The sequence below is a fragment of the Lutra lutra genome, chromosome 16 (assembly GCF_902655055.1).
Source record: "Lutra lutra chromosome 16, mLutLut1.2, whole genome shotgun sequence".
NCBI classification, from domain to species: Eukaryota; Metazoa; Chordata; class Mammalia; order Carnivora; family Mustelidae; genus Lutra; species Lutra lutra.
In genome coordinates, this window is record NC_062293.1 from 21,959,183 (window position 1) to 21,971,839 (window position 12,657).

Here is a 12,657-nt window from a genome sequence, read left to right on the forward strand (position 1 = left end):
CCTTCCCTGCGAGGGAAGAAACCAGCCAAGTGGGGTGTGGGCTGGAAGGAGCAAGGGGGAGAGGATTTCAGCAAGGTGGACAGGCTTCTGAGTCCAGGGGTAAGTCCATCTGACTCAAGAAGTTGCCCCAGAGGAAAGGTGTCAGGGGTGGGTTGGGACATCGTGCAAAGTGCTTGAGTGCCAGGTGCCCGAGGACCTCAGCGGGGCGCCCACCGGAACCTCTGTTCTCACTGACTATTGGCCTCTAGCTTGTAGGAGAGCTCAAAGAGGAGGTTCTGGTTGTCGATGACCTGGAACTGGCGCACATAGGCCTTGGTCTGCAGGTGATGGGGCGACGCCTCCATATCCAGGCCTGGGGGTGTGACAAGAGAAAAGCATTCAGGCTCCCAGCCTCCCACCCACCCACCGTGTTCTCCCTCTCCCTCTCTCCATGCATGCTGGCCAGAGGAGAGGGGTGTGGGTTGGGACAGGTGCTGGGCAGGAGGGCTCCGGGGAAGGCTAAGGAGAGAGGGTGGAGAGCTGACAACTTTAAGGAAATCAAGAACTGAGCAGGGACTCCTCCCAGATCCCTCCGGTTCAGGCAGAGCTCTCCCTGGGAGCTCTTAGAAGCCCGGTACTCACAGAGGGGCCGGCTCCGGTATTTGCGGACTGTCCTCACTTTTTCAGCCACTGCATGCTGGGAGATGACAAGGAATAAGCTCTAAAAAGGGCTCAGAAAGAGGCTCCCCCCTCTAATACTCCCCTTGCTGTGTTCTGCTCCAGCTCTACTGCTTTGACCCTGCTCCCTCCAGGATCTGATCCTGGAGGGTCTCAGAAGAACCAAAGGAGGGGTATAACCGGCTGGTGGGGAGAGGAAGAGTTGCGCGCGAGCGCGCGCACACACACACACACACACACACACACCGTCCCTCCCCAGCTGCCTGTCAGCTTTGCCACCCGTGGGCGGGTTGCCACGGCAATGCCACCGGGGACAGTCAGGAGTCTGTCAGGCAAGCTGGGCACTAACGAGAAAGGCTGCTGTCTTTAGGGGGTTGCCAGGAGAGGGGGAAGGATGCCAGCCTCCGTGCCCCGGCCACAGTCAGCAGTGCCACTCACCAGCTTCTCGATGTTCACCAAACCATCGACAAGGGTCTTACTCCCCTCGTGCAGGAAAGTCAGGTCTAGGGAATAGAAGAGAAGCCCATGTGAGGAAGAAGAGAGGAGGTCCAAAGGGCCCTTCCCCTCCCCTACAACCTCTCACTAGGAGGCTCCTCTCCAGGTGGGCACTCAGAGTTGAGTGCCAGGGATTGAGAGCCAGAACTGGGGCACGGAGAGTGTGGCCAGAAGGGCACAGGGGTGACCCTCACCTTTGAGGATCAGAGGCACGAAGGGAATCACAGGAGGTTTCATCTTGGAGATCACTTCTCGGTAGCTTTTGTGGTTCCTGCAGGGGTCCTGGTGTTCAGGGAAGAGAGGTAAAGGGGCAGATAGTGCACCTTAAAGATGTCCCCTACTCCCTCATCCTCCTGCCCTAGATCCATCTCTGATCAGAGAGCGTACGTATAGGTGTCTAGCTGGGGATGAAGTGGGGAGAGGCTTGACCCTTCTCCCTCCTCCAAGGAAAAGGGGGTAGCAATCCTCCCACCCCTCCCCTCCCAGTATGGGGTGAGGGGCAGTCTCAGGCACTAAAAACCTTGAAGGGAAGCTTGAGGAAGCAGGTTTATGGGGACAGAGGGCCTCTGGGGTACAAGTCCAGGGGCAGACAAAAGAGCTGAACCCACTCACTGTCAGGTTCTCAAATTTGCGGAACAAGTTCTTGAATTTCCCTGGCAGCTTCTGTAGAGAGTTTGAAGGAAGGAGAGGAAATGTCAGAGTGGAGCTCCTTGGGTTTCACGGCAGCTCTGGCTAATCCCCCGGTGTCAGAGGGGGAAAGGGCCTGGCTGTCTTGCAGGGGGCTGGCAAGCTGGTGGGTGGGGAAATAGAGTCAGCCCTTGATGCAGTCCCAGGAGCTTGAAGAGCCCACGGGAACGAATTACACTGGGGAATTCGAGTCTCTGCTTAGGTATACGCCATGCGCGAGGGGACTCGCTGAGTGCTGGCGGCAATCCAGTGTCCAAGCCTGCCATCTGGCCTGGGCTGCCTGCCCCCACTCGGGCGGGGATTCCGGCTTTTTACTATTTTGCACAGGACGGGGTCCGTTAGCCAAGCTGAGTGCCCGCCCGGGGGCTGGACCTGCCAGAAGAGGGCGCCTCCCTCCTCTCGGCACAAAGGCTCCCCACCAGCCAGGAGCAGCTGCCTGGGTGAACCCCGGAGGCCAAGGACGCCCGCCGCACCCCCCGCCCCAGCCGGGCCAACACAGGCCGGAGGAGAGGAAAGGGCAGCCGTGTCATCACCTCCCAGGTGAGCCGCAGGCGGCTAACCGCGGCGTTGTCCAGCCCCATGACCACAGCGTAGAAGGACAGCAGGTCCTGGTTCTGCTTGCAGCTGCGTGGGGTGGGAGGCGGGGTCAGCGAGTGCCGCGGGGCGGGGGGGCCCTCCGCGCCCCCGCCCGCCGCCCGCCGCCCGCAGGCCGCACTCACATGGCCGCGATCTTGAGGAACTTCTTGAGCAGCTGCGCGCGCTTGCCCGGGGCCTCGCAGAGCAGCACCTCGGTGGCCACCCAGTGCGTGACCTCGCTGCAACGTTGCAGCAGCAGCTCCAGGTTGGCGGTCTCCCGGCGGCCGCGCTCCCCGTGGAACACGTAGTCCACGAATTCCAGCTGCACCCACGGTGGGCGTGGTGGAGGGGCCGCGGCGAAGGGGCGGAGGGTGGGGATGTAGGGGGATGAGGGGGGATGTAAGTGGCCGGGTGGCCACAGGGCGGAGGGAAGGGCCCAAGGGCAGGGGCGGGAGGGTGGCAAATAGGAGAAAACGGGGACAAGACAGGTTGCAATAGAGATGGGGGGCGGGGAGCAACATTAATAATACTCTCCTATCCCCTGAGCACTTACTAGGTGCCAGGTCCTTGAACCATCTGATAGACATTATTGTGACTGCCTTATTTTCTTTCTTTAACAGAGAATAGCTTAAAGAGAGTAACCATGGATCAGGTTCTATGTAAGACCCACCTTACTAAGGGGGTCTCTCTCTTTGCTGGTTTTTTTTTTTTTTTTTTCCCCAGATGGGGGACATAAGGCTCAGAGAGTCTGGGGTGAGTTGGGGTGAATTGCCCAAGGGCACCCTGCCAGCTAGCCTTCTAACCCCAAGTTCAGCTGCACAGCCTGCTGGTCTCCAGAACCCCCCAAAATGGCACATTTCTCCCTCCAGCCCCCCAGCCCAGCACTAGTTACAGTCCCCACCTCATGCACACATCGGAACAGCTCCCAGTGGAAGGCAGTAAGGTGGTTGGCAACGTCCTCCGGCTCCACTCGGTGGATCTCTGTGTCTCCAGGGGAGACCTGGATCTCCTCTGGGAGGGGCATCTGGTGGCAGGCAGGGGCACAGGGGCTGGACTCCACTCTGGACTTGTGAGGTTCTGCCCATAGCCCCTCTGGGCCCTGGCTCCCAGCCAAGGCCTTGGGACGGGGTTCTTACCAAGGCCTCATAGCTGTCCCGTGTGCAGGCAAACAGGTGACTGTTGATGCCCAGTGTGGTGAAGACACAGTCTTCAGTCGGCTGGAGAAGCACCTTCTCTGCAGGAGAACGAGCTGCTATGCCTCGGCCCCAGCCACCTGCACCCTCACACACCCCAGCCACGGTCGCCATCCCATCTGGAAACTCCTAACCCTGCACAGACACATTCTAGACTAATGGGACTCGTGTTAGGTTACCATCAGTTTATGCCATATTTACCTGACATTTTTCAAATAATGAATTGTCTTACAGTCATAAGCTCTTTTTTAGACCCAATATTCTTCCACAGTTCTTCTCTCATTCTATCAGCTGGGGGACACCAGGACTTTTTTCCCCCTTGCCTCAGAGGAAGAGAAGGCTCCGGCTACATTGCAGGCTTCCTGCCTTCCCATAGAAGTTGGAGGCCCACCCTGTGTTTTTAGCCTCAAAAACAGCATCCTCAGATGGTCTGGGAGGTTAAAGAACCAGATCCCAAGGTGAGGAAAGGCGAGCACCAGAATCTGAATCCAAGTGTCTTGGACCAGTGCTTTCCAAACTTCAATATGCATAGGGATCGCCTGGGAATCTGGTTAAAATGCTCATTCTGAATCGGTGGGTCTGGAGTAGGGTCTGAGGTACGTCAGCACCCCGGCCCCAGAGCACCGGGCTTGTGAGTTTGTCCTCTCCTGCCGGCCCCCACCGCTACCGGGCCCAGCTCTTCCCAAGCCTCACCTCCGGAGGAAGCCACAGCCACCAGGATGAGGGAGTCCTCACGCCCCGCAGGCTCCTCTGAGTACTGCAATTTCTCTGTCACAGAGCCCAGGATGTCCTGCACAGACGCCGAGAGGCGGCTGCGGATGGTCACGTAAGAGTGGTCAGGCATGTAGACCCGGCAGAAGACTGGGCAGAGACAGGGAGGTGGCTTGGCATAAGAAGGCAGAAGGGCAGCACGGACACAACCCCCTCAGCGCACGTCGGTTTCCCAGCCCGTCTCACCCCTAACCTTCAGTCAGCTGGCTTCTGAGAAAGAGGCTATCAAAAGGACAGGTTCCACTCCACCAGGAGACTCCACTAAAGGTGCCCTAAAACCCAGACGCCCCGGAGGGCCCTCTGAGCCGCTCCAAAAGCTCTGCCCAGCTTGACGCCCACACTCACTCTCATCAGAGCCCCGGAAGGCCACTCGGGTCTGCAGGCAGGAGTCAATCCGGCGGAAGTGACGGAAGAGTGGCTTCACTTGCTTGCTGGGTGGCTGGCTTTCCTCTGGGATCCTGGCATGGACACAGCTGGGCGTCAGGAAGTCCTGTCACGCATATGGAGCGCCAGGCAGGCAGCATCAAACAAGGGATTATCAGAATTGAGTCAAGGATGCAGCAGCACCAGGTTCAGAAAATGGTAAAAGAGGTCAGAAGGGAGATAGTGACCAGCATGGGACAACTGTCCAAGTGACCCAGATCATATGTCACCTCTTCCGTGAATTCTCCAATCCACCCCACCCACCAGGAAAGGTCACTTTTTGGCATCAAGTGATGTAAGACACTGGGTTAATATTTGTTCATGTGTGTATCTTATCTCTTCTGCAAGACTGAGAGCTTTTGAGGGCTGGGCTTACTTCTTCCTGGATTTTTTTTTTTCCCACCCTCCAGGCCTAGCGTACTACTTGGCACATGGTAGGCGTAGGTCATCCTCTGTTTCCTGAATTTTGCCATCAAGGACTTTACAGCCTGGGAGGGAGACAGACGTGGATACAGCTACTTCTAACACGAGACAGGAGGTGTTAGGTGATATAACAAAGGTACAAGGAGAGTTCTGTTGGAAAGAGGGAGGGGGAACTTTCATCAGGAAGATGTTTTTGACCGTGGCCTTGAAGGACAACAGAAAGAGAAGGCAGTACAGGGTGGTCCTTCTTGGGTGGACCATGTGAATGATGGCAAGACATTAGAACTGGGAATGCCCAGGAGTTCAGGGAATGGTGGGATGTATAGCAAGTGTCATGGGGGCTGGGAGATGTGGGAGATGAGGCAGGAAGCATTGGCAGAAAGGCAGGGGTGTTGAATGCTTGCGAGGGTGTTACAATTTGAGGGCGCCTGGGTGGCTCAGTCGCTAAGCGTCCGCCTTTGGCTCAGGTCATGATCCCAGGGTCCTAGGATCAAGCCCCACATCAGGCTCCCTGCTCCACGGGAGAACCTGCTTCTCCGTCTCCCATTCCCTCTGCTGTGTTCCCTCTCTCAGCGTCTCTCTCTCTGTCAAATAAATAAATAAAATCTTTTTTAAAAAGGGGGTGGTGTTGCAATTTTGTCTTGTGGGCAATAGGGAGCCCTGGATGTTTTTGGAATAGGAGCGTGATGTTGTCAAACTGGAAAGATCTCTCTGGTGTCAGCATAAGAAGGGAGAGGACGCAAGACCATGAGCTGAAGCCCTGGGCAGGAGGCTGTGGCAATAATCCAGGTGAGAGCTAATGAGGTCGAAACAAGGGTCGCGCTGGTGGGAATGGAGAGGAGAGAGACTGAAATGGTCAGAGGGATGGATCGATGGATGGATGGATGGACAGACAGATGGACAGATGAAGTGGAGTCCTGAAGCTGGCTCACATTGGCTCATGAGAAGAGATTGTGAAATTTGGGGAGATTCTGCCTATAGATTTTAAAACAGCCATATAAAATATAAAATATAAAGAAATGTTTTACGAACATCTACCCAAATTATCACCACAAAGGTAGCACCCTGTTTTACTACATTTTGCTATTATCTATGCTCCTTTTTAAGATTATATTTATTATTTGACAGAGACACAGCAAGAGAAGGAACACAAGCAGGGGGAGTGGGAGAGAGAGAGAGAGAAAGAGAAGCAGGCTTCCCGCTGAGCAGGAAGTCTGATGCAGGGCTCGATCCCAGGACCCTGAGATCATGACCCAAGCTGAAGGCAGACGCTTAACAACTGAGCCACCAGGTGCCCCGCTATTATCTATGCTCTCGGTGTTATTTTCCTCTCTTGTATTTGTATGCTGAAAATACTGTGTAATGGCCCACCACTGCACATTTCTTCCCAAGTTCACATTCAGTATTCACATTCACATGTCAGTAGCTGGAAATCAGCCAGTGAGAGAATTTACACCATGCAAATCAGCAAAAGCTACAAATAGGGGCTCTCTCTCTTTTCCCCCTCAAAGTGCTGGTTGTTAAATATGTCCCAATACACCATCAGATTAACAAAGAAATGGGTGGGAGAATGGACAAGACAGTGACTGGAGGCTGTGCTCTGTGCTACCCTCTAGCAAGAGAAAGCTGCTGAAATAAAACCACACTGGAGTCAAAAGGCCAGAGGCAGTCCCCGCGACAGAGGAACATGGGGGACTTCTGTCCTATCCCCTCCCCCAACCCATTCCCCTCACTTTAGCTCCACTGTTTCCACAAGCTGGTGCAGCCTCAATGTGTCCTCTCGGAGGTCCTGGTAAAGGGACTCATCCTTCATAATCAGCAGGTACAGATCCTGGGGAGCAGAGGAGAGAGAAGATGAAGACAGGGGTCTCATCCCAAGCTTCGCTATTGGCAAGGGCTGGGGCAGCATCTCCATGTCTTTGAACATAGAGGAACCATATAAACTGAGGTCCACTGGCATCTTCTCCTTCCAGGTACCCTTCAAAGGAGTCCCTTCTAATAGCCTGCTCACCCGCCTTCTCTTCCCAGGCCCACCTTGATGATGCGGCCGGCCCCCTCTTCCTCCTGCAGCAGCCCCTGGTATGTGTCCAGGAAATGAAGGAGCATGGCTAGACAAGCCTGCTTCCGGCCCAGCCCCTCGGGGCCCTCCATGCCTCCTGCCCAAACAAAACTGACCCCTTAGTTAAGAAAAATCCCTGGGCAGGCAGACCAGAAGAAACTGGGAAGGGAGATGAGAAGCAGTGGGTGGTTAAACCCTCCCATATATTCTCTAATCTGGGGCCAGGAACAAAGGAAGTACAGGGGTCCCTGGAAACAAGACCCCTTTATGTCCCAGCCTGGGCTTTTGCTCAGAGTAGGTAGGGATGGCCCCCACTTGACCATGTCCATCTGACAGCATCCTGCCTGTTTGAATTTCACTTGGAGGTATCCCGCCGGGACCCACCCAACCCCTGACCAGCCCATAGCCTGGAGCCGATAAAGGCCAGGGGTGCTTACCACAAACCTGACCATACCTCAGTGTAAGGCCTAGGTTTCTAAGAGAGCCTATGGTATTCTATTCAGTGGTGTGACATGTACAATTAGATCCTAAAATAACTCAGTGAGAGGCCCTGTGCTTACATGAGACCCTACAAAGAGCCTGGCCAGTGGCCTGCCTCTAGCAGACCCCACTGAAGCACAGCCGTGACCTGATGTTTACATTGAACCCTATAATAACCCACTTGCAACCAGATGTTTAGAGCAACAGTTCAGTGGGGAGAGGGCTCTCTTAATAGAATAATAACACCTTATGTTGGCCCAAGGCTCTGCAGTCTCCAGAGCGCTCCTACATCTACTATCAGATTCATCTCCCCAGCAGCCCCATAGGGAGGAAGGCAGGTGCTGTTTGTCCCCTTTTTACAGAAGAGGAAACTGAAGCCCCAGGAAGTTAGGTGGTCTGCCCAAGTCACACATCGGGTGAGTAAAACCCCTGGAATTGAAACCCAGGTGTGTTTCCTAGGGAAGCGCTGAGGACCCGTATCACAGGTGGGGTAGGGGGAGTGGCTTCCTCCTGACCTCCCCTATTGCAAGCTCCATAAAAGGATATTACTGGTGTAGCTCCTGCAGAAATTTCTCCGTGGGGAGGAAGAGAGAATGGGTGAGGACGATGTCATCCAGCAGGATATCTGTAGAGATCAATTGGTGCCACTGACGTCAGGCGGGCACTTCCAGGACCCGACTGGACACTCCCTACCGGCCCCCTCTTGCCTCCTAGACTGAGTTCTCCTTTGCCAGGCTGGAGCCCCAGCCACCTGCCCCGTCATGCTCTACACAAGCGCGTGCACACACACGTGTGAAGGTTCTGGGCAGCAGCTGCGGGGGTGGGGTTGGCAGCTGCCAAGGCAGCTGGAGGGAAGGAGGGGGCGCCCTTTGATGGCCACGCCCACTACTCTTCAATGTATGTGGGAAGTTGGTCAGATAATATGGCAAACTTGAGATCTGCCCCCAAAAAGAGGTCGAACACAGAAGTGTCTCTAGACAAACAACTTCCAAACACAGAGGTTAGGGTCAGTGGTGTGTGTGTGTGTGTGTGTCTATGTCTGTATCCCTCCTCCCCTCCCTATTCCCTACATAAAAGCTCTGAGTTCCAACTGGGCAGGTGAGAACCAGCCCCATTAAAAAGGAGAGGGAGTGACTGCCATCTCTTTGATCCCAAAAGCCTTTAAATAGAAGCCCTGTGTCCTCTGGATGCCCAGAGATGGAAGGGTTAATGATGGAAGGGTGGAGGGGAGTGGCTCTCACCACTCTTTTCCCCTCCACTCCCCCATCTGGGCCTGGCTCAGCCAGTCAGCCAGGTACAAGGTCGCCCTGACTTGCAGCCAGCCCTGGGGTGGGGCAGGGCAGCCTGACACCTGGAGACAGGCAGGGAGCAGGGAGGGAGCCAGGTGTCCTCACCAGGACAGGTTAGGGCCAGGTCCCCAGGCACTGCCCCAGGACAAAACCAAGGTTTCTGACGTCCCTTGGCTCCCTGGCATTTGGTTCTAGCCATGAAAGTAGAGGAAGAGAATCAACACCAGATCCTCTACCTGAACTGTTGCGGTTCACCAATGAGAAACTGAGGCCCAGAGCTGAGAGGGACCTGCCTGGAGCCAGAGTAGGAACCCAGACTCCTGAGTCTTTGTTCTTTTCTCAGTATGCCCCAGGCAAGCAGCGTGTCAGCGTAGAGCACAGTGGTGAGATTGGGCTACTTAGATGTTTGCAAGCCTTGGACTGGTTTGAGGATAACTTCTGTAAGTCCCCTCCTCCCACACACTCTGGGAGGAAGCCAAGATGGTTTGAGAACATTGGTTATACTGGAGAATATCAGAGTGGCATGTTAAGGTGATTCTCATCTACCCTGGGACTAGTCTGAGGTTCCCCAAAGCAGTTACTTTGCAGATCTAGCTTGCCAGCCCAGGTAATAGGGTGACGAGCAATTCAAGAGTCCTTCCCCATGAGAAACCAGGCAGAGTGTATGGCACCAGGTCCCTCTGGAAGGGGAAGGGCAGGTTCTCCCTTTCCTCTTTGCCTCGCTACCCTGTTATGTTCTTTTTTTTTTTTTTAAGATTTTATTTATTTATTTGACAGAGAGAGATCACAAGTAGACGGAGAGGCAGGCAGAGAGAGAGAGGGAAGCAGGCTTCTTGCTGAGCAGAGAGCCCGATGTGGGACTCGATCCCAGGACCCTGAGATCATGACCTGAGCTGAAGGCAGCGGCTTAACCCACTGAGCCACCCAGGCGCCCCCCTGTTATGTTCTTAAAGTGAGTCTGAGAGCCCCAGCCGTGACCCCTGGCTCCAAAGGTGGTGATGAGGTATAGGGCTGCTCAATGTCCTTCCCATCTATCTCATGGGAGATCGGAGCCAGAGCAAAGGAAGAGGAACACGGGGCAGAGTGGGGGAGATGGTGCTATGGGGGCTACAGTTTGGCGTCTGTCTCTTCCAAGCCAGGCTCTGGTCCAAGGCACAGCCTCCCCAGGGAATGTGTCATAGAGACACAGGGTGTGTGGTGTAGGCGGGAAGTTATGGTTAGGAGAGCTGTATGTGTCTGATATTTTTCTAATTAAATCCAAAAGGTGTCAGCTCCCCAGGGCAACGACAGCTGAGCCAAGGAGAGGACCCAGGTCTTGAGGAAAATCTAGGGGAGCGGTGTCCTATTCCACAAGCCTAGGTCCAGGCTCCCCGCAGAGGTCTAAGAGCAAAGTGTGAAGCCCCCATCTTTGGGCCCTCAAGCAGGGATCCCCTCCCCAGACCTTGCTGGGCTTAATGAAATGCAGAGAGGCAGACCTAAAGACCAGTCATCACTCTTCTACCTCCACCACTAACCAGCAGTTTGGGGCCTCAGTTTCCTCACAGTCCCCTTAGTAGGGGTGCTGGTGGGGAGTGGTGAAATAGCATCATCATTTAGGGAATAAGCTTCTCAGGGTGTGGCTATTATTTTTTAAAGAGGCCTGTGCTGAGGCCTGCCTTGGGAAGGGCGGGATTTGGAGGGGCTCAGAACCGCCCCCCCCCCCCCCCCCGGATGCTGCAGGGTCCTAATGTCAGTCTCTGTCCAGCGGCCTCTCCCCTGACAAGCAACTTCTGCGCCAGCCCCCAACTAGAACATCTCCTTCCCCACAAGCTGCTAAGGACAATGCATCCCTTTGCCCGAGCCCAAAAGGCAGCTTGGACCCTGAGCCTGTCTGGCACTGCCCCACTGAGTGGGCTAGTCCTGTGCTCTGGGGCTTCTAGACAGAATCAGGGACTCCTAGAAGGTCTTTTGGGTCTTGGAAAGCACCTCTTGGGGTGGGGGTTGGAGGGTGGAGCTGGGTCTGCCCTGGGCAGCTTCCATCTTAGTGTGTCAGGCCTTAATTTGGGGCCACCGAAGGAGGTAGTCAACATCAGGGACCCATGAGAATCTGTGGGTAAAATAGCCAGAAGGGAAGGGTGGCTTAAGGAGAGAAAGAGGTTCAGCTTCTCCAGCTGGTGGTTGAGGCTGCTACAGGGAGGAAGGTGGCACTGCCGCCTCCCTTCTGCATAAAGGTCTGTTCCCCTCCCAGGCCGCTGCCCCACTTCAGCTGACCGCTCAACCCCATACCGAGGCTCCCAGCAGAGCCTCCCCCGCCGCCCCCCACACTGTCCAAGGGCAAGGAAGAGGAACCCGGTGGCAACCCTCTACTCCGGGATGGATGGGCCTTACCTGAGGCGGCGCTGTCCCTGGTGGCCCCTCCAGCGAGCCGCTCCAGCACCCGGTTCAGAAGATGCTCCGGCCGCTCGGGGGCGCCCAGGGGGGCCCAGGGCGGGGAAGTCAGGGGCTCACCCGGGGACAGCTCGTCAGAGGAGTACGAGGAAGGGGAGCGCAGGGGCCCCCCTCCCCCCAGCGGCCCGGGCCCCGGCACCTCCTCGAGCTGTAGCCAACAGGGCCCTCCGCTGCCAAGCTCCTCCGAGACCCCCGCCGGCTCTCCCCCTTCCTCTTCAGGGGGCGGCTCCAGCCCCGGCTCGGCTGGGGGCTCCCGGAGGAAAGCGGGGAGCAGCAGGCGAGACACGCTCTGACGCCGCTGCAGCGGCCGCAGTCCCCCGGTTGGACCGCCGCCTCCGCCAGGTCCCCCGCCCCCGCCAGGGCCGCCGCAGCTTCCCGGACCCCCGCCGGGACCTCCCGCCACCGTTCGCCCCGCCAGCTGCGACGTCTGCTTCTTCAAAAATTTCTCCAACGGCTTCATGCCCCCCCCGCCCCTCTCCTCGGGGCCGCCGGGGGACCCAGGTGTCCCAGGCGCGGGCGGGGGGGGCGGGGACACGATGCTCAGAGCCGGAGGGGCAGAGCGGAGGGCTGTGCCAGGCGCCGGACTGGGGGCCAGAGGTGCCCGAGGCTCGCTGGCCGGGGTCCAGTGGCCAGTGGCCCGGGGAGGTGCCAGAGGGAAAGAGTGCTCTCTGTTAGTCGCCCCCCATGTCGGTCGCAGCCGGCACGCGGCGCGGAGGGCGGATAGGCTGCGGGACCAGTGCCCCGGGCTCTGCGCTCCTGGGCCGGGCTGCGGCGGCAGAGACAGCGGGCGGAGCGCAAGGCTGAGAGAGGACGCGGCGGCGGCGGCGGCGGCGGCTGCGGCGGCGGCTGCGCTCCTGGCCCGGGGGAAGGTGGCAGAACTGAGACCGCGCCTCCTCCTCCAGTCTCCGCCCAGTCCCCGCCCCTGCCCTTTCTGGACCCGCCCCCTGGGCCGCGCGAGGCTTGAACTTGGGCGCTGGGGCTGGCCTGGAGGGAAATAGTAAGGGGCTGAATGGGATTGGCTTCAGGGCAGACGCAGAAATTAAGGGCAAAGGTGATGTATTGATTTACCAACGGAGATTGAGTCCTGGCTTGGGGGCCAACAGGGGATCTTAAGTATCATTTCAAAGAAGTAGGGCAGGTATGTGGCCTGCACAACTTGGTCTTACCTGTACCCAGG

At 56.8% G+C, this 12,657-nt stretch overlaps 1 protein-coding gene across 1 annotated transcript; it reads right to left on the reverse strand.

The window, feature by feature from the left end:
• Positions 1 to 209: 209 nt before the first annotated feature.
• Positions 210 to 12,342, reverse strand: RAPGEFL1 (Rap guanine nucleotide exchange factor like 1). The gene is made up of 15 exons (XM_047708558.1): positions 11,421 to 12,342; positions 8,311 to 8,389; positions 7,260 to 7,395; positions 6,959 to 7,056; positions 4,725 to 4,837; positions 4,302 to 4,469; positions 3,552 to 3,649; positions 3,317 to 3,439; positions 2,559 to 2,737; positions 2,373 to 2,463; positions 1,765 to 1,815; positions 1,347 to 1,434; positions 1,096 to 1,160; positions 622 to 676; positions 210 to 352 (listed from the first exon to the last, which is right to left on the reverse strand). Exons 1-15 carry the CDS (start codon positions 11,938 to 11,940, stop codon positions 228 to 230), a joined length of 1,989 nt encoding a protein of 662 aa, XP_047564514.1. The 5' UTR covers positions 11,941 to 12,342; the 3' UTR covers positions 210 to 227.
• Positions 12,343 to 12,657: the final 315 nt, after the last annotated feature.